Source organism: Somniosus microcephalus, unplaced genomic scaffold, assembly GCF_052327205.1.
Source record: "Somniosus microcephalus isolate GS21.2 unplaced genomic scaffold, FLI_Smic_1.0 unresolved_chr1, whole genome shotgun sequence".
Taxonomy (NCBI): Eukaryota; Metazoa; Chordata; class Chondrichthyes; order Squaliformes; family Somniosidae; genus Somniosus; species Somniosus microcephalus.
The window spans coordinates 156,763,988-156,784,529 of NW_028225179.1; the positions used below are offsets into that span (position 1 = coordinate 156,763,988).

A 20,542-nucleotide genomic window follows, 5' to 3' on the forward strand; every position below is an offset into this window, starting at 1 on the left:
CTTGGATTACTTTTTACCTCTCTCCTTCCCTCTGAGTTCCCAGACTGGAGACTGGTAAACCTTACCTGGTCTCTGGGACTTTTATAGCCCCGCTGCTGCTGCTGAGTTCCCGCTGACGCTGTGAGGCCTTACCTGGTCTCTGGGACTTTTATAGCCCCGCTCTGCCGCTGAGTTCCCGCTGACGCACTGAGGCCTTACCTGGTCTCTGGGACTTTTATAGCCCCGCTGCTGCCGCTGAGTTCCCGCCGACGCTGTGAGGCCTTACCTGGTCTCTGGGACTTTTATAGCCCCGCTCTGCCGCTGAGTTCCCGCTGACGCACTGAGGCCTTACCTGGTCTCTGGGACTTTTATAGCCCCACTCTGCCGCTGAGTTCCCACCGACGCACTGAGGCCTTACCTGGTCTCTGGGACTTTTATAGCCCCGCTCTGCCGCTGAGTTCCCGCCGATGCACTGAGGCCTTACCTGGTCTCTGGGACTTTTATAGCCCCGCTGCTGCCGCTGAGTTCCCGCCGATGCACTGAGGCCTTACCTGGTCTCTGGGACTTTTATAGCCCCGCTGCTGCCGCTGAGTTCCCGCCGATGCACTGAGGCCTTACCTGGTCTCTGGGACTTTTATAGCCCCGCTGCTGCCGCTGAGTTCCCGCTGACGCTGTGAGGCCTTACCTGGTCTCTGGGACTTTTATAGCCCCGCTCTGCCGCTGAATTCCCGCTGACGCACTGAGGCCTTACCTGGTCTCTGGGACTTTTATAGCCCCACTCCGCCGCTGAGTTGCCACCGACACACTGAGGCCTTACCTGGTCTCTGGGACTTTTATAGCCCCGCTCTGCCGCTGAGTTCCCACCGACGCTGTGAGGCCTTACCTGGTCTCTGGGACTTTTATAGCCCCGCTCTGCCGCTGAGTTCCCGCCGACGCACTGAGGCCTTACCTGGTCTCTGGGACTTTTATAGCCCCGCTGCTGCCGCTGAGTTGCCACCGACGCACTGAGGTTTTACCTGGTCTCTGGGACTTTTATAGCCCCGCTCTGCCGCTGAGTTCCCGCCGACGCACTGAGGCCTTACCTGGTCTCTGGGACTTTTATAGCCCCGCTGCTGCCGCTGAGTTGCCACCGACGCACTGAGGCCTTACCTGGTCTCTGGGACTTTTATAGCCCCGCTCTGCCGCTGAGTTCCCGCCGACGCACTGAGGCCTTACCTGGTCTCTGGGACTTTTATAGCCCCGCTCTGCCGCTGAGTTCCCGCTGACGCTGTGAGGCCTTACCTGGTCTCTGGGACTTTTATAGCCCCACTCTGCCGCGGAGTTCCCGCTGACGCACTGAGGCCTTACCTGGTCTCTGGGACTTTTATAGCCCCGCTGCTGCCGCTGAGTTCCCGCTGACGCACTGAGGCCTTACCTGGTCTCTGGGACTTTTATAGCCCCGCTCTGCCGCTGAGTTCCCGCCGACGCACTGAGGCCTTACCTGGTCTCTGGGACTTTTATAGCCCCGCTCTGCCGCTGAGTTCCCGCTGACGCTGTGAGGCCTTACCTGGTCTCTGGGACTTTTATAGCCCCACTCTGCCGCGGAGTTCCCGCTGACGCTGTGAGGCCTTACCTGGTCTCTGGGACTTTTATAGCCCTGCTCTGCCGCTGAGTTCCCGCTGACGCTGTGAGGCCTTACCTGGTCTCTGGGACTTTTATAGCCCCACTCTGCCGCGGAGTTCCCGCTGACGCACTGAGGCCTTACCTGGTCTCTGGGACTTTTATAGCCCCGCTGCTGCCGCTGAATTCCCGCCGACGCTGTGAGGCCTTACCTGGTCTCTGGGACTTTTATAGCCCCGCTCTGCCGCTGAGTTCCCACCGACGCACTGAGGCCTTACCTGGTCTCTGGGACTTTTATAGCCCCACTCTGCCGCGGAGTTCCCGCCGACGCTGTGAGGCCTTACCTGGTCTCTGGGACTTTTATAGCCCCGCTCTGCCGCTGAGTTCCCGCTGACGCTGTGAGGCCTTACCTGGTCTCTGGGACTTTTATAGCCCCACTCTGCCGCTGAATTCCCGCCGACGCACTGAGGCCTTACCTGGTCTCTGGGACTTTTATAGCCCCGCTCTGCCGCTGAGTTCCCGCCGACGCACTGAGGCCTTACCTGGTCTCTGGGACTTTTATAGCCCCGCTCTGCCGCGGAGTTCCCGCCGACGCAATACAAACAAAGCGAACGAAAAGAACAAAAATGTTGTCAGACAAAAACTCTAAAGCAGGAAGTTCAGGCGCTGCTTACTGGTCTGTCAGGAGCAAGATACCCGGGGATGTAGTGGAAGAAAGTTCACGGGCACTGTTGTTGGCCACACATTGAGATCCAGATCTTACTCAGGCCAACAGAGGCAGGTTATGAAGAGAGGAAAGGAGCATCAATCACACAGCGGCATGGGGTTTCCCAGCAGAACCAGGGTGTATTCCAGCAGATGCATGAAGCACACAGCAGAGGCAATCAGCATCCCAGCAGAAGCAGGGAGCTCACATCAGAGCCAAGACGTGTCCCAGCACAGGCAGTGAGGTAAAGAAATGAAACAAAGGTGCTCTCTTCTTCTGTATCTGCTCGAAGCAGGTTACATTTCCGTATTAGCAGAGACCGGGTGTGAACAATAATATAAAAAACAGAATCTACTAATACAATAAACCTGAATTGGAAAAGGTGTTTCAGGTGTATAATGCCTCATCACGAGTTCTGATGAAAAGATTCACATTCAAACCATCAATCGGCTCTTTTCTCTTTACAGATACTGACTGGTCTGCCATGCATTGCCGGCACTTTGTGTTTTATATCCGGTAGGAACTGTTTGCCAGTGAGCCCCATCAGCTGGGAACAGATGTGTGGCACTGGAGGGGCGGGGGAAAAGGGGGCAACTGAATTTGTCACACTACAGTGACAGAGCTTACTCATGAAAAAAATAAGTTGAAAACCACAATATTTCTCAATGCACTGAGGGCTGTAAAAGAGATTTCACTCCAGCTTATGGGGCAGCACAGCTCAGGCTGGGAGATCACCATGTGTGGAGTGCAGCGAGCACCGTGGCACAGTGAGCTGAGCACCAGCACAGCCAATCGCCTTTTTATAATCTGGCTTTCCTTGTAGAAGTCCCTCAAACCTCAATTTCCTCACTTCTTCTCCTGAAGGCACCAACTCCAGTCTCGGGAACAGCAGAGCTGAGCTCAGTTGTGTCCTCACCTGATGGCCACGTCCAGCGGGAGGAGTCACTGGAGAGCACCCAGGCTGGGGCTCTTTTCTCTAGATAAGAGAAGACTGAGGGGTGATGTCGCTTTTAAAAGTTTTCTAGAATAATTTCTCCGTGACTACACAAAGCACTCTGGGTCCAGGTATATTGTGTATCAGTAAAACAGGTTTATTATGCATTAAACATCCAGTACAAAGAAGTAATACTGAAGAAGAAGATAGTCACAGTCTGTTCATCAAACCCTGGCATTCCTCCGAGTGACTGTGGCGCTAATTACATTACATGGACATTACATTAAACCTACCTCTTTGACCAAGCTCAGTGTCAGATTTGGTTTGATACCATTCCTGTGAAGTGCCTTGGGTCATTTTACTATGTTTAAGGTGCTATATAAATGCAATTTGTTGTTGTTGTTTGATTCCAATCCAGGACCAAGGGGTGAAGTAACGGTCTGACACATACCTAGGGCGCTGCCTAGGATAATCCAGTAACTAGTTTCCATTCACTTTTGACCAAAGTATCTCCTAGGCACCCTCGGAAATAAATTTCATGTCTTCAGCACCCACTTCAGAGATTATTTAACTGATTAATCTCCTCTCTGTACTCGGAATACAGGCCCAGATTTTGGAATTCCGCTCTCCTGACACACAGCAAGAGCCCATATTGGGAAATTCCACAATCCCAACCTGTGCTTTTTTGAACATTGGACAGATCGTGAATGCGGATTTTCCTGACAGGGACTCGGTGTGTGCCAGGAGCACTTATTTTCCATTATTTTTTCTGATCCCATCGTCTTTCAGTTCTGAAGGAAGGTCCTGCCTGAATTGTCTGATCAGCCCAGTGTTTCAAGCATTTGCTGTTTTTGATATTCCCTCAGTACCGGTTTCCACCAGCAGGTGGTGATACTGCACTGTAAAACTTTACAGCGCTTTGTACAGCCCGCCATCACCATCTCCTGGCTGAAAGTGGCACTACAATCAACTGCGAGGGAGCGTCAAACACTCTCAAAGGGGTGAATTTTCACTTTTACCACAACAGGCGTTAGCGGATCGGCCGCCCGTTTTACAGCCCGCACCGCAGTAAAAGTGAACATTCAGTCCGTTAAACCGAAGATTTGCAAACTCCCCGTCATCTTGAAGAGAGATAGTTTGTGTATTTCTCATCACTAATGGTGCTGATGAACTGAGGAATGTCCTCATTTTGAGAGCAGAACTTATACCTGCTTTTTAATATAAAGGAGTGGGGCAGTGATGAGAAAGGGCTGGGATGGAGTTGCTGTCGGTTTTACTTTTTATTTTAGTCTTTGTTTTTATTACAGTGTCAGCCAGTGGCTCAGTTGGTCGCACTCTCGCTTCCTGAGTCAGAAAGTTGTGGGTTCAAGTCCCACTCCAGAGACATGAGCACAACAATCTAGGCTGACACTCCAGTGCAGTACTGAGCGAGCGCCGCACTGTCGGAGGTGTCTTTTCGATGAGACCTTAAACCGAGGCCCTGTCTGCTCTCTCAGGTGGATGTAAAAGATCCCAAGGCACTATTTCAGAGAAGAGTTCTGACGAAGGGTCATCGACCTGAAACGTTAACTCTGTTTCTCTCTCCACAGATGGTGCCTGACCTGCTGAGTATTTCCAGCATTTTCTCTGTTTATTTCAGATTTCCAGCATCCGCAGTATTTTGCTTTTGTGTTTGAGTTTTCCCCGGTGCCTTGGCCAATATTTATGCCTCAATTAGCGTAACAAAAAACAGATTATCTGGTCATTATCACATTGCTGTCTGTGGGAGCTTGCTGTGCGCAGATTGGCTGCTGCGTTTCCCACAACAGTGACTACACTCCAAAAAGTACTTCATTGGCTGTAAAGTGCTTTGAGAAGCCCTGTGGTCGTGAAAGGCGCTATAGAAATGCAAGTCTTTCTTCTTCTGACATTTTATATTTTTATTGGTTGTATTTACAGTCTCATTGGGATTTTACAATGTGTAATTTGGAAATTACATTTTCTAACTCCTGACCCCTGACCTCTGCTCCTGACCCGAATGGTGCAGGGTCAAGTCACTGTGACGTCATGGATGATGCAGGCCGGCCCGAGGCCCCGCCCCTTTTACAGACCCAGATCGGAGCCGGAGCAGATTCTAAGCCACTTGTTCACATCCCAAGTCCAGAAGAAAGGATAAAGTTTCCCCGTGAATTTATTCCCAGTGAAGGTGTGGAGATGGGACTTGGTGTCCGCGCTGCAAAATGAAACTGTCCCAGACTCATAACTGAGATAAACTCCCACCTTCCCGGGGATTGGACCGGCGGGGAGAGGGGATTCAGGGGAGGAGTTTACATTAAACCCATCACGACCCCGCTCGATGGTCCAGACTCCAGTCTCCGGGCTCAGTCTGACCCGTCCCTTCCTCTCCACAGACTCTGCGACTACTCCCAGCCTCCAGACCCGATTCCCCGCCACCTCCACCTCCCAGTAATGTCTCCCCGATGTGAATCCCTCCGATCCCAGCACACAGGGCCAGTCTGTAAACCTCTTCCCGGTGTCAGGGAGATTCCTCCGGGTCCCGGTCCATCTCACACTCTTCAGATCCTCAGACACCTCGAGTCCTGGATGCGCTGTTTCCACATCCAGGGTCAGAGAGACTGGGAGAAAAAGCAGAGAATTAGAGAGATTAACCGGGGAGTTGAGAAAGACTCGCCAGCAATCGGGGGAAGAGACTCTCCGGGGATCGGGGGGGGTGGGGGAGACTGGCCGGGGATCGGGGGGAAGAGAGTGGCCGGGGATCGGGGGGAGAGACTGGCCGGGGGTCGGGGGGAGAGACTGGCCGGGGGTCGGGGGGAGAGACTGGCCGGGGATCGGGGGGGAGAGACTGGCCGGGGATCGGGGGGGAGAGAGGAGAGACCGGCCGGGGATCGGGGGGAGAGACTGGCCGGGGATCGGGGGGAAGAGACTGGCCGGGGATCGGGGGGAGAGACTGGCCGGGGATCGGGGGGAAGAGACTGGCCGGGGATCGGGGGGAGAGACTGGCCGGGGATCGGGGGGAGAGACTGGCCGGGGATCGGGGGGAGAGACTGGCCGGGGATCGGGGGGAGAGACTGGCCGGGGATCGGGGGGAGATGTTCTCACCGAGATCCCCCTTTCTGACTGATTATTTTGTTTCTCAATTCGAGAAAAGAGCCGCCCTGAGGGGAGGAAACGAGGATCTGACAACAGCAGAAAACACCGGGACTTCCAGGGAGGGAGGTCACAGCTTCTGAAAATATCAAACATTACACCCGCCTCCGCACTGTGGGATTCTGTGGGGATATAAATACTAAAATGAACAAAAGCTGGAACTGGACCCTCAATGTACAACTAAATACTGTTCCCAGTTTAATGCACCACAAACTGGGGTTAAAATACCTGGGGGTTGAACACATACCATACTCCTTACCAGATTACTCACTGAGGAAAGTCACTCTGTGGGACTGGGTGTATATGGGTAGATGTGTGTGGGTGTGTTCCTCAAAGTAGAAAAGTCCCCGGTCTGGATGGGATGCATCCTATGTTACTGGGGGAAGTAAGGGGGGAAATTGCGGAGGATCTGGCCACAATCTTCCAATGCTCCTTAGATCTGGGGGCGGTGCCAGAGGACCGGAGGATTGCAAATGTTACACCGCTCTTTTAAAAAGGGGAGAGGGCTAAACCTGGCAACTACAGGCCAGTCAGCCTAACGTCGGTGGTGGGGAAAGTTGTCGAGACAATAATCTGGGACAAAATTAATCAGCGTTTGGGAAAGTATGGGCGAGTAAACGAAAGTCAGCACGGATTTGTTAAAGGCAAATCGTGTTTGACTAACGTGATCGAGTTCTTTGATGAAGTGACGGGGAGAGTTGATGAAGGTAGTGAGGTGGATGTGGTGTACATAGACTTTCAAAACAAGGTACCACATAAGAGACTTGTTATCAAAATTAAAGCTCACAGGATAAAAGGGCAGAAAGTAGCGAGTAGTGGTGAATGGTTGTTTGTCAGACTGGAGGGAAGTATACAGTGGTGATCCCTGGCTCCTTTTGATATCTATTAATGACCTGGACTTGGGTATACAAGGCATCATTTCAAAGCTTTCAGACGATATGAAACTCGTAAATGTTGTAAATAATGAGGAGGATAGTAACAGACTTCAGAAGGACATAGACAGACTGGTGAAACGGTCAGACAAATGATAGACAACATTTAATGCAGAGAAGTGTTTAGTGATATTTTGGTAGGAAGAATGAGGAGAGGCAATATGATCTCAATGGTACAATTTTAAAGGTGTGCAGGAACAAAGAGACCCCTGGGGGTGTCTGTACATAAATCTTTGAAAGTGGCAGGACAAGTTGAGAAGGCTGTTAAAATAATATGGGATCCTTGGCTTTATTAATACAGGAATAGAGTACAAAAGCAAGGAGGTTATGATAAATCTTTATAAAACACTGGTTAGGCCTCAGCTGGAGGATTGTGTTCAATTCTGGGCACCGCACTTTAGGAAGGATGTCAAGGCCTTGGACAGGGTGCAGAAGAAATTTAGTAGAATGGTACCAGGGGTGAGGGACTTCAGTCACGTGGAGAGACTGGAGAAACTGGGGTTTTTCTCCTTAGAGCAGAGAAGGTTAAGAGGAGATTTGACAGACGTGTTCAAGTTCATGAATGTTTTTGATCGAGTAAATAAGGAGAAACTGTTTCAAATGGCAGAAGGGTTGGTAAACAGAGGACACAGATTGAAGGTGATTGGCCAAAGAACCAGAGGCGACATGAGGAAACATTTTTTACACGGTGAGTTGTTGTGATCTGGAACGCGCTGCCTGAAAGGGCGGTGGAAGCAGATTCAATAGTAACTTTCCAAAGAGTATTGGATAAATAGTTCAAGGGAAAAAATGACAAGGCTGTGGGGAAAGAGCAGGGGACTGGGATTAATAGGATAGCTCTACCAAAGATGGGCCGAATGGCCTCCTTTTGTTCTGTATCATTCTATGATCACAAAAAAAAGCATTTTATTAAGAGTGTCTAATCCTCCACCTGTGAGTAGTCTGCTTTCAAATCACTAAAAATGACTTTAAAATTGTACTGAACCATTTACTAGTTTCACTGTTGTACACTAGTCGGTTTCTTCATAAATTAAATATTTTTTAATATTTAAAAACTGTTAAAATGTGCCTACTAGTGCCTGTGGCCCTAAAAACGGGTTCAATTTGAAGAGTTTCCTCAAACGAGCACAATCAGCGGAAACTCGCCATGCTCATTATCCCGATCTGGCGGCGGGGCCAGTTTTATGGGCGGGGTCGATAAATGGAACAACACCCAAAAGCTCAGCGGGACTTGGACTGGGAGAGCTGTTCCACAGACAAGTCAAGCAACAGCCTGACAGACTCATACTCACAGAATCATACCTTTCAGCCACTGTCCCAAACTCCTCCATCACCATCCCTGGACATTTCCTGTCCCACCGGCAGGACAGACCCACCAGGAGTGGTGCCACAGTGGTATACAGTCGGGAAGGATTGACCCTGGGAGTCCTCAATATTGACTCCGGACCCCATGAAGTCTCATGGCTTTAGGTAAAGCAAGGTGAAGGAAACCTCCTGCTGATTACCACCTACCGCCCTCCCTCAGCTGATGAATCAGTTCTCCTCCATGTTGAACACCACTTGGAAGAAGCACTGAGAGTAGCAAGGGCACAGAATGTACTCTGGGTGGAGGACTTCAATGTCCATCACCAAGAGTGCCTCAGTAGCTCCTCTACTGACCGAGCTGGCCAAGTCCTTAAGGACATAACTGCCAGTCTGGGCCTGTGACATGTGGTGCGAGAACCAACATGAGGGAAAAAGCTACTTGACCTCGTCCTCACTAAACTACCTGTCGCAGATGCATCTGTCCATGACAGCATTGGTAGCAGTGACCACTGCACAGTCATTGTGGAGATGAAGTCCCGTCTTCACACTGAGGACACCCTCCATCGTGTTGTGTGGCACTACCACCGTGCTAAATGGGATAGATTCAGAACAGATCAAGCAGCTCCAAACTGGGCATCCATGAGGTGCTGTGGGCCATCAGCAGCAGCAGAATTGTATTCCACCACAATCTGTAACCTCATGGCCCGACATATCCCTCAGTCTACCATTACCATCAGACGAGGGGACCAACCCTGGCTCACTGAGGAGTGTAGAAGAGCATGCCAGGAGCCGCACTAGGCGTACCGAAAAATGAGGTTCCAACCTGGGGAAGCTGCAACACAGGACTACATGCATGTTAAAAAGCAGAAGCAGCATGTTATAGACAGGGCAAAGCGAACCCACAATCAACGGATCAGATCAATGCTCTGCAGTTCTGCCACATCTAGTCGTGAATGGTGGTGGACCATTGAACAACTAACGGGAGAAGGAGGCTCCATGAACATCCTCATCTTCAAGGATGGTGGAGCCCAGTACGTGAGTGCAAAAGACAAGGCTGAAGCGTTTGCAACCATCTTCAGCCAGAAGTGCCGAGTGGATGATCCATATCAGCCTTCCCCTGAGATCCCCACCATCACAGAAGCCAGTCTTCAGCCAATCCACTCCACGTGGTAGCAAGAAATGGCTGTGTGCACCGGATAAGGTCAGAAATGGGGATGTTCCCTGATGACTGCACAGTGTTCAGTGCCATTCACAACTCCTCAGATAATGAAGCAGTCCATGCCCACATGCAACAAGACCTGGACGACGTTCAGGCTTGGGCTAAGTGGCAGGTAACATTCGCGCCACAGAAGTGTCAGGCAATGACTATCTCCAACAAGCGAGAGTCTAAGCACCGCCCCTTGACATTCAATGGCATTACCATCGCCGAATCCCCCACCATCAACATCCTGGGCGTCACCATTGACCAGAAACTTAACTGGACCAGCCACATAAATACTGTGGCAACAACAGCAGTTCAGAGGTTGGGTATTCTGCGGCGATTGTCTCACCTCCTGACTCCCCAAAGCCTTTCTACCATCTACAAGACATGAGTCTAGGTTCGGATCGGTCATGGCCCTGTGGGTAGCGGAGCGGGCCCAGGGGCCGTGTAGCCTGATCCTGCTCCTATTTCGTGTGTGTAATTCTGTTAGATTCAGGAGGTGGTTCTGTGATAGTAGATTGGCGGTTAGGATCAGATCAGCCATGATCTTATTGAATGGCGGAGCAGGCTCGAGGGGCCGATTGGCCTACTCCTGCTCCTATTTCTTATGTTCTTATGTTCTAAGTAAGGAGTGTGATGGAATACTCTCCACTTGCCTGGATGACTGCAGCACAAATAACACTCAAGAAGCTCGACACCATACAGGACAAAGCACCCGCTTGATTGGCACCCCCTCTAACACTTTAAACATTCAGTCCCCCAACCAAGGACTGCAGCGGTTCAAGAAGGCGGCTCACCACCACCTTCTCAATGGCAATTAGGGATGGACAATAAATGCTGGCCTTGCCAGCGACGCCCACATCCCATAAAAATGAATTAAAAAAAATACAGCGAAGGCTATGGGCCCTGTCAACATCCCGTCTGTCGTGCTGAAGACTTGTGCTCCACAAACAACAGTGTTTCTAGGCAAGCTGTTCCAGTACAGCTACAACACTGGCATCTATCCGACAATGCCGAAAACTGCCCCGGTATGTCTTGGCCACAAAAAGCAGGACAAATCCAACCCGGCCAATTACCGCAATCTCCACCACCGCCAAGTTACCACCCATGTCTCACCTCCTGACTCCCCAAAGCCTTTCCAGCATCTACAAGGCACAAGTCAGGTGTGTGATGGAATACTCTCCACTTGCCTGGATGAGTGCTGCTCCAACAACACTCAAGTAGCTCGACACATTCCAGGACAAAGCAGCACGCTTGATTGGCACCCCATCCACCACCTTAAACATTCACTCCCCCAACCACCGGCGTACCGTGGCTGCAGTGTGTGTCATCTGCAAGATGCACTGCAGCAAATCACCAAGGCTTATTCGGCAGCACCTCACAAACCCGCGATCTCTACCACCTAGAAGGACAAGGGCAGCAGGCGCATGTGAACACCACCACCTCCAAGTTACCACCCATGTCACACACCATCCTGACTTGGAAGTATACTGCCGTTTCTTCATCGTCACTGGGTCAAAATCCTTGAACTTCCTACCGAACAGCACTGTGGGAGTACCTTCACCTCACGGACTGCAACAGTTCAACAGGCGGCTCACCACCACCTCCTTGAGGGCAATTAGGGATGGGCAATAAATGCCGGCCTTGTCAGCGACGCCCACATCCCATAAGAGAGTAAGCTTGCAGGGAACATAAAAACTGACTGTGAAAGCTTTTATAGATAGGTGAAGAGAAAAAGATTGGTGAAGTCAAGCGTAGGTCCCTTGCAGTCAGAATCAGGGGAATTTATAATGGGGAACAAAGAAATGGCAGACCAACTAAATACATATTTTGGTTCTGTCTTCACAAAGGAGGACACAAATAACCTCCCAGAGATGCCGGGGAACATAGGGTCTGATGAAAGGGTGGAACTGAAAGAAATCAGTATTTGTAGGGAAATGGTGTTAGGAAAATTGATGGGACTGAAGGCCGATAAATCCCCAGGGCCTGATAATCTACATCCTAGGGTACTTAAGGAAGTGGCCCTAGAAATAGTAGATGCATTGCTGGTCATCTTCCAGAACTCGATAGACTCTGGAACAGCACCCATGGATTGGAGGGTAGCTAATGTTACGCCGCTATTCAAAAAAGGTGGTAGAGAAAAAGCAGGGAATTATAGACCGGTGAGCCTGATATCGGTAGTGGGGAAAATGCTAGAGTCCATTATAAAAGATGTAATAGCAGAGCACTTGGAAAGCAGTGACAGGATCGGACAAAGTCAACATGGATTTACAAAAGGTCAATCGTGCTTGACTAATCTACTGGAATTTTTTGAGGATGCAACTGATAAAATAGATAAAGGAGAACCAGTGGATGTGGTGTATTTGGACTTTCAGAAGGCTTTCAAAAAGGTCCCGCATAAGAGATTAGCGTGCAAAATTAAGGCACATGGGATTGGGGGCAAGGTATTGACTTGGATAGAGAACTGGTTGGCGGACAGAAAGCAAAGAGTTGCAATAAACAGGTCGTTTTCCGAGTGGCAGGCAGTGACTAGTGGGGTACCGCAAGGATCGGTCCTAGGACCCCAGCTGTTCACAATATATATTAATGATCTGGACGAGGGAATTGGATGTAATATCTCCAAATTTGCAGACGACACAAAGCTGGGTGGGAGGGTATGCTGTGAGGAGGGTGTCGTGAAACTCCAGTACGATTTCGACAGGTTGGGTGATTGGGCAGAAACATGGCAAATGTACTATAATGTGGATAAATGTGAGGTTATCCACTTTGGTGGCAAAAACAGGAAGGTAGATTATCATTTGAATGGCAATAGATTGGGAGAAGGGGAAGTGCAAAGAGACCTGGGTGTTCTTGTGCACCAGTCGCTGAAGGTAAGCATGCAGGTGCAGCAGGCGGTTAAGAAGGCAAATGGTATGTTGGCCTTCATAGCAAGAGGGTTCGAGTACAGGAACAAGGATGTCTTGCTGCAGTTGTACAGGGCCTTGGTGAGACCGCACCTTAAGTATTGTGTGCAGTTTTGGTCGCCTTATCTGAGGAAGGACGTCCTTGCCTTGGAAGGAGTGCAGATAAGATTTACCAGGCTGATACCTGGGATAGCAGGAATGACGTATGAGGAGAGATTGTGCCGATTGGGATTATACTCACTGGAGGTTAGAAGATTGAGAGGGGATCTCATCGGAAACTATAAAATTCTGTCAGGCCTGGACAGATGAGATGCAGGAAGGATGTTTCCGATGGCCGGGGAGTCCAGAACCAGGGGTCATAGTCTAAGGATAAGGGATAGGCCATTTAGGACTGAAATGAGGAGGAATTTCTTCACCCAGAGAGTGGTGAACCTGTGGAATTCTCTGCCACAGAGGGCGGTGGAGGCCAGTTCATTAAATATATTCAAGAAAGAGTTGGATATATTTCTTGAGGCTAAAGGGATCAAGGGATATGGGGAGAAGGCAGGGACAGGGTACTGAATTTGGATGATCAGCCATGATCACATTGAATGGCGGAGCAGGCTCGAAGGGCCGAATGGCCTACTCCTGCTCCTATCTTCTATGTTTCTATGACAGTGTGGAAAAGCAGGACACATAGCAAGAGTCTGCAGGTCAGGGAAGAAAACCAGCAGCAAGAAATCTCCACAGGAGAAGTACAAAAAGGTACATAAGGTGATGGACAGTAGTTCAGACGAACAGAAAAGTGACACAGACTCCAGAAGCAAGGAACTGGGTTGTCTGAACCTACATAAGGTAATCAAAATGGAGGATCACCAGATTATCTGGGTCACACTCAAGATAGACAGAGTCCAAGTGAAAATGGAATTGGACACTGGATCAGCCCTAACAGTCATAAACCAAAGGGACTACAAGCGGCTATTTTCACATATACCCTTGAAAACTAGAGATTGTCTTGAAGACGTACACGGGGCAAAAAGTCTACCCCAAAGGAAAAATAAGGGTGAAAGTGATATACAAAGGCCAGGAAATACCTAAAATGGACCTATATGTATTGCCAGATGGAGGACCACCACTACTCGGACGTGAATGGATCCGGAAGATACAATTAGATTGGCATTCCATACAGGCACTGAAGGTTGAGGCCAAAAAGGATGACGACGTCACACCTGGACGACTGTCAAAAATGCTAACTGACGCACAAGAAGTGTTCCAGGAGGGACTCGGAACACTAAAAGGCATAACAGCAACGATTAAAATAGAGGAAAATGCAAGCCCAAAGTTTTTTTTTTTTTTTTTTTAAGGCCAGACCGGTGCCTTATGCGATCTGACCAGCGTCGAAGCACAGCTGGAAGGGTTGGAACGTTCAGGAGTACTGTCCAAAGTAGACTGGAGCGAGTGGGCTACACCCATCATTCCTGTAATGAAGAGGTTGTTGAGTGATACGCCTGGGGAACCAAAGAAGGTCCGCATCTGTGGGGATTTTAAGGTGACAGTGAACCCAGTCCTTCACACGGTACAATATCCGCTTCCACAGATTGAGGATATTTTCGCCTTGCTATCTGGAGGTAAACGCTTCACCAAAATTGATCTGGCCCAGGCGTACTTGCAAATGGAGGTAGAAAAAGCCTCGAAACAATACCTCACGATCAACACTCATAAAGGTCTCTACCAATACAACCGGCTGGTGTTCGGGGTAGCATCGGCTCCGGCTATTTGGCAAAGGGCAATGGATCAAGTCCTGCAAGGGATTCCAGGGACCCAGTGTTATTTGGACGACATCCTGGTCACGGGCGAAAATGACAGTGATCACCTCGCCAACCTGGAGAAGGTGCTCACTAGATTAAAGGAATATGGGCTACAAGCTAATCACCACAAGTGCGAGTTTTTCCAGAAACAGATCTCGTATTGTGCCACGTTATTGATGAAGAGGGTTTACATAAGTCCCCTGAAAAGATTGAGGCAGTAGTCAAGGCTCCAGCACCGGAAAATGTGTCACAACTGCGGTCGTTCCTCGGGCTGGTGAACTACTACCATAAGTTCTTACCAAATTTGTCTACAGTATTACACCCACTGAACACCCTACTGCAAGCTGAGGTAGGCGTACCAGTCTCCAATCTCAGGCAGGCGTACCAGTCTCCAATCTCAGGCAGGCGTACCAGTCTCCAATCTCAGGCAGGCGTACCAGTCTCCAATCTCAGGCAGGCGTACCAGTCTCCAATCTCAGGCAGGCGTACCAGTCTCCAATCTCAGGCAGGCGTACCAGTCTCCAATCTCAGGCAGGCGTACCAGTCTCCAATCTCAGGCAGGCGTACCAGTCTCCAATCTCAGGCAGGCGTACCAGTCTCCAATCTCAGGCAGGCGTACCAGTCTCCAATCTCAGGCAGGCGTACCAGTCTCCAATCTCAGGCAGGCGTACCAGTCTCCAATCTCAGGCAGGCGTACCAGTCTCCAATCTCAGGCAGGCGTACCAGTCTCCAATCTCAGGCAGGCGTACCAGTCTCCAATCTCAGGCAGGCGTACCAGTCTCCAATCTCAGGCAGGCGTACCAGTCTCCAATCTCAGGCAGGCGTACCAGTCTCCAATCTCAGGCAGGCGTACCAGTCTCCAATCTCAGGCAGGTGTACCAGTCTCCAATCTCAGGCAGGCGTACCAGTCTCCAATCTCAGGCAGGCGTACCAGTCTCCAATCTCAGGCAGGCGTACCAGTCTCCAATCTCAGGCAGGTGTACCAGTCTCCAATCTCAAGCAGGCGTACCAGTCTCCAATCTCAGGCAAGGAGAAAGGTCAAAAGTATTCAAGGTGTGACGTCACCACAAAGCGGGTAAGTGATTGGTTGGTAAGTATTTCTCCCTTGTTAAGCTTAAATCTCTTTGGTTTATAGTTTCTAAGGTGTGATATTCACCATCTACAATCGAGGCAGAGGGTATTTAAGAATAATAATAAATTTAATTAATTACATAGAATGGGAGATCAGGCGATGTGTTGCTGCTGCAATATGTGGGAGCTGGTGGACAACATTGATGCTCACGGTGATCACATTTGCAGTAAGTGTTGGCTGCTCGATGAATTCCGGCTCCGTGTTGAAGAGCTGGAGTCCGAGCTTCAAACACATCAGGGAGGGGGAGAGTTACCTGGACTCTGTGTATCACGAGGTAGTCACACCAATTAGATTAATTAATTCAGATGTAGGCCGTGGCCAGGGTCAGGATGGTGTGACTACAAGTGAGGCAGGTACGGGGATCCAGGAGGTAGTGTTGGAGGAGCCGCAGCCCTTGCACTTGTCCAACAGGTTCGAGGCTCTTACTCCCTGTGAGGATGGGAACAGGGACTGCGGGGAGGATGAGCAACCTGACCACAGCACCGTGGAACGGGGGACCATTCAAGTGGGGGGAGTTAAAAGAAATGTTGTAGTGGTAGGGGATAGTATCGTTAGGGGGATAGATAGAGTTCTCTGCGGCCGAGAGCGAGAGTCCCGAAGGCTGTGTTGCCTGCCCGGTGCCAGGGTTAAGGACATCTCCTCTGGACTGGAGAGAAACTTGGAGTGGGAGGGGGAGGATCCAGTTGTCGTGGTCCATGTTGGTACCAACGACATAGATAGGACAAGGAAGGAGGTTCTGCTGAGGGAGTTTGAGCAGCTAGGGGTTAAATTAAAAAGCAGAACCACAAGGGTAATAATCTCTGGATTATTACCTGAGCCACGAGCGAATTTGGCTAGGACAAATTATGGCTCAAAGACTGGTGTGGGAGAAATGGGCTTTGCTTCCTGGGACACTGGCACCAGTACTGGGGCAGGAGGGAGCTGTTCCGTTGGGACGGGCTTCACTTGGCCAGTGCTGGGACTAGAGTCCTGGCGGATCATATAACTAGGGCTGTAGAGAGGGCTTTAAACTAACTAGTAGTGGGGGGGGGGGGGGGGGGCGGGGGAGGTTCCTAGAGAGCAAATAATACAAATGACAACAGAGAAGGTCATAGACTTAGGTAGCAGTGGGGATATTAAAAACCAGAGCATGTCAGGAAGGGGCAGAAGGTATGGAGTAAAAGGTAAAGTAATAAAAAGGGCAAAAGCAGCAACCAAGTGTCACAAAACATCTTTGAAAGTTCTCTATCTGAATGCACGTAGCATTCGTAACAAAATAGATGAGTTAATGGCACAAATAACTACATATGGGTATGATCTTGTGGCCATTACAGAAACATGGCTGCAGGGTGACAATGCCTGGGAATTAAACATACCAGGTTATTTAACGATCAGGAAGGACAGGCAGGAAGGAAGGGGAGGTGGGGTGGCTATGTTAATAAAGGAAGGAATCACAAATACAGAGAAAGGATATTGGGTCAAAAGATCAGGACAATGAAACAGTTTGGGTGGAGGTAAGGAATAATAAGGGGAAAAAAACCACTAGTGGGCGTAGTCTATAGGCCTCTGAACTGTGGCAACTCTGTTGGACGGAGTATCAATCAGGAAATAGTTGAGGCTTGTAATAAGGGAACATCTATAATTATGGGGGATTTTAACTGTCATATTAATTGGACAAATCAAATTGGGCAGGGCTGCCTTGAGGATGAGTTCATTGAGTGTATTAGGGATGGGTTTCTTGAGCAGTATGTAACTGAACCGACCAGGGGGCAAGCAACCTTAGATCTGGTCCTGTGTAACGAGACAGGATTAATTAAAAATGTACTAGTAAAGGATCCCCTTGGAACGAGTGACCATAACATGGTTGAATTCCATATTCAATTAGAGGGTGAGAAGGTTGGATCTCAAACAAGCATGCTAAGCTTGAATAAAGGAGACGATGAAGGTATGAGAGCGGAATTGAGTAGAGTGGATTGGGAAAATAGATTAAAAGGGTAAAACGATACATGATCAGTGGGGTACATTTAAGGAGTTATTTTACAACTTCCAAAAAATATATATTCCACTGAGAAGAAAAGGGTGTAAAAGAAAAGACAGCCATCCGTGGCTAAGTAAAGAAATTAAGGATAGTATGCAACTAAAAACAAGGGCATATAAGGTAGCCAAATCTAGTGGGAGGATACAGGATTGGGAAAACTTTAAAAGACAGCAAAAAATAACAAAAAGATTGATTAAGAAAGGGAAGCTAGATTATGAAAGTAAATTAGCAAAAAATATAAAAACAGATAGTAAGAGTTTTTATAGTTATATAAAAAGAAAAAGGGTGGCTAAAGTAAATGTTGGTCCCTTAGAGGATGAGACCGGGAAATTAATGGTGGGAAATATGGAGACGGCAAAAACACTGAATGAATATTTTATATCAGTCTTTACAGTAGAAGACACTAAGAATATCCCAACATTGGACAAACAGGGGGCTAAAGGGGGGGGGGGGTCTTGAGGGAAGTGGCGGTAGGGATTGTGGATGCATTGGTAATAATCTTCCAAAACTCCCTGGACTCAGCAATGGTCCCGGCAGACTGGAAAACTGCTAATGTAACACCCTTATTTAAAAAGGGCAGTAGACAGACGGCTGGAAACTATAGACCGGTTAGCCTAACATCTGTGGTAGGTAAAATTTTGGAGTCCATTATTAAGGAGACAGTAACAGGACATTTGGATAATCATAATTTAATAGGACAAAGTCAGCATGGTTTTATGAAGAGGAAGTCATGTTTGACAAATTTACTGGAGCTCTTTGAGGAAGTAACATATAGGGTGGATAAAGGGGAACCAGTGGACGTAGTGTATTTAGACTTCCAAAAGGCATTTGACAAGGTGCCACACAAAAGATTATTGCTTCAGATAAAAAAATCACAGGATTGGGGGTAATATTCTGGCATGGATAGAGGATTGGCTATCTAACAGAAGGCAGAGAGTTGGGATAAATGGTTCATTCTCAGACTGGCAATCAGTAACTAGTGGTGTTCCACAGGGGTCAGTGCTGGGTCCCCAACTCTTTACAATCTATATTAACGATTTGGAGGAGGGGACCGAGTGTAACATATCAAAGTTTGCAGATGATACTAAGATGGGGGGGAAAGTAGTGAGTGAGGAGGACATAAAAAACCTTCAAGGGGACATAGACAGGCTAAGTAAGTGGGCAGAGATTTGGCAGATGGAATACAATACTGGAAAGTGTGAGGTTATGCACTTTGGCAGGAAAAATCATAGAGCAAGTTATTATCTTAATGGCAAGAAACTGGAAAGTACTGAAGTACAAAGGGATCTGGGGGTCCTGGTGCACGAAACTCAAAAGGTTAGTATGCAGGTGCAGCAAGTGATTAAGAAGGCCAATGGAATGTTGGCTTTCATTGCTAGGGGGATAGAATATAAAAATAGGGAGGTATTGCTTCAGTTGTACAAGGTATTGGTGAGACCGTACCTGGAATACTGCGTACAGTTTTGGTGTCCATACTTAAGAAAGGACATACTTGCTCTCGAGTCAGTACAAAGAAGGTTCACTCGGTTAATCCCGGGGATGAGGGGATGGACATATGAGGAGAGGTTGAGTAGATTGGGACTCTACTCATTGGAGTTCAGAAGAATGAGAGGCGATCTTATTGAAACATATCAGATTGTGAAGGGGTTGGATCGGGTGGATGCAGGGAAGATGTTCCCGATGATGGGTGAAACTAGAACGAGGGGGCATAGTCTTAGAATAAGGGGCTGCTCTTTCAAAACTGAGATGAGGAGGAACTACTTCACTCAGAGGGTGGTAGGTCCATGGAATATGCTGCCCCAAAAAGCTGTAGAAGCGACATCATTACATAAATTTAAAACAGAAATAGACAGTTTCCTAGAAGTAAAGGGAATTAAGGGTTACGGGGAGCGGGCAGGAATTTGGACATGAGTCTAGGTTCGGATCGGTCATGGCCCTGTGGGTAGCGGAGTGGGCCCAGGGGCCGTATAGCCTGATCCTGCTCCTATTTCGTGTGTCTAATTCTGTTAGATGCAGGAGATGGTCCTGTGATAGTGGATTGGCGGATAGGATCAGATCAGCCATGATCTCATTGAATGGCGGAGCAGGCTCGAGGGGCCGAATGGCCTACTCCTGCTCCTATCTTCTATGTTTCTATGTTTCTAATCATTCTTTCTTACCTTGTATATTCCAACAGCTTCTTCAATGGGCTTGGACCGGTGCTCTCTGTGCTCCGCCAAAACTCTACAAATCACACAGATCAGTTTCATGTCAGTTTCACAAAACAGCTTCAGTTCTTCCTCATGTACCGCACAGTGAAGTTTCTTTTCCTTCTCTTTCGGATTCAGCTTTAATTTTCGAGCTTTCTCGGCCAGGCTCGCTAAGGTCGGATTTACCCTGAGGTTTCTTCCCGGAAACTCCTCTCGACATTCCGGGCAGGCGTTTCGCCGCTTCTTCGCCCAGCACCGTGTGATACAAGAGCGGCAGAAGTTGTGGCCACACTCCAGTATTACCGGGTCGGTAAAGAAATCCAGACAAATGGGACAGTTTAAATCCGCGGCCCAACCCTCCGACTGCTGTCTGGAGGCCATGTTCAGTTTCAGTACTTCCTGGTTGAACCTGCTCCCGGGGGAAGCGGATTGGCCGGAGCGCCTGTCACTCACAGTGAGGGGGAGGGATTCCGGGGCGGGGCTCTGCCGGGGGAAGCCGATTGGCCGGAGCGACTGTCAATCAGAGTGAGTGGGAGGGATTCCGGGGCGGGGCTCGGCCGGGGGAAGCGGAATGGCCGGAGCGCCTGTCACTCACAGTGAGGGGGCGGGTTTTCAGGGCGGGTTCCTCCCGGGGGAAGCCGATTGGCCGGAGCGACTGTCAATCAGAGTGAGCGGGCAGGTTTCCGGGGCGGGGCTCTCGCGGGGGAAGCG

The 20,542-nt window shown here is 49.3% G+C and overlaps 1 protein-coding gene and 1 pseudogene across 1 annotated transcript in view; both read right to left on the reverse strand.

The window, feature by feature from the left end:
- LOC147096315 (E3 ubiquitin-protein ligase TRIM11-like) overlaps positions 1-20,232 on the reverse strand; it is a 39,483-nt gene extending 19,251 nt beyond the window's left edge. Inside the window, exon 1 of the mRNA XM_085973873.1 lies at positions 19,802-20,232. Within this exon, the coding sequence (XP_085829999.1) occupies positions 19,802-20,212 (411 nt within the window). The 5' untranslated portion in view covers positions 20,213-20,232. The remainder of the gene's footprint in view (positions 1-19,801) is intronic.
- On the reverse strand, positions 3,362-6,615 carry LOC147096316 (E3 ubiquitin-protein ligase TRIM39 pseudogene; annotated as a pseudogene).
- Positions 20,233-20,542: the final 310 nt, after the last annotated feature.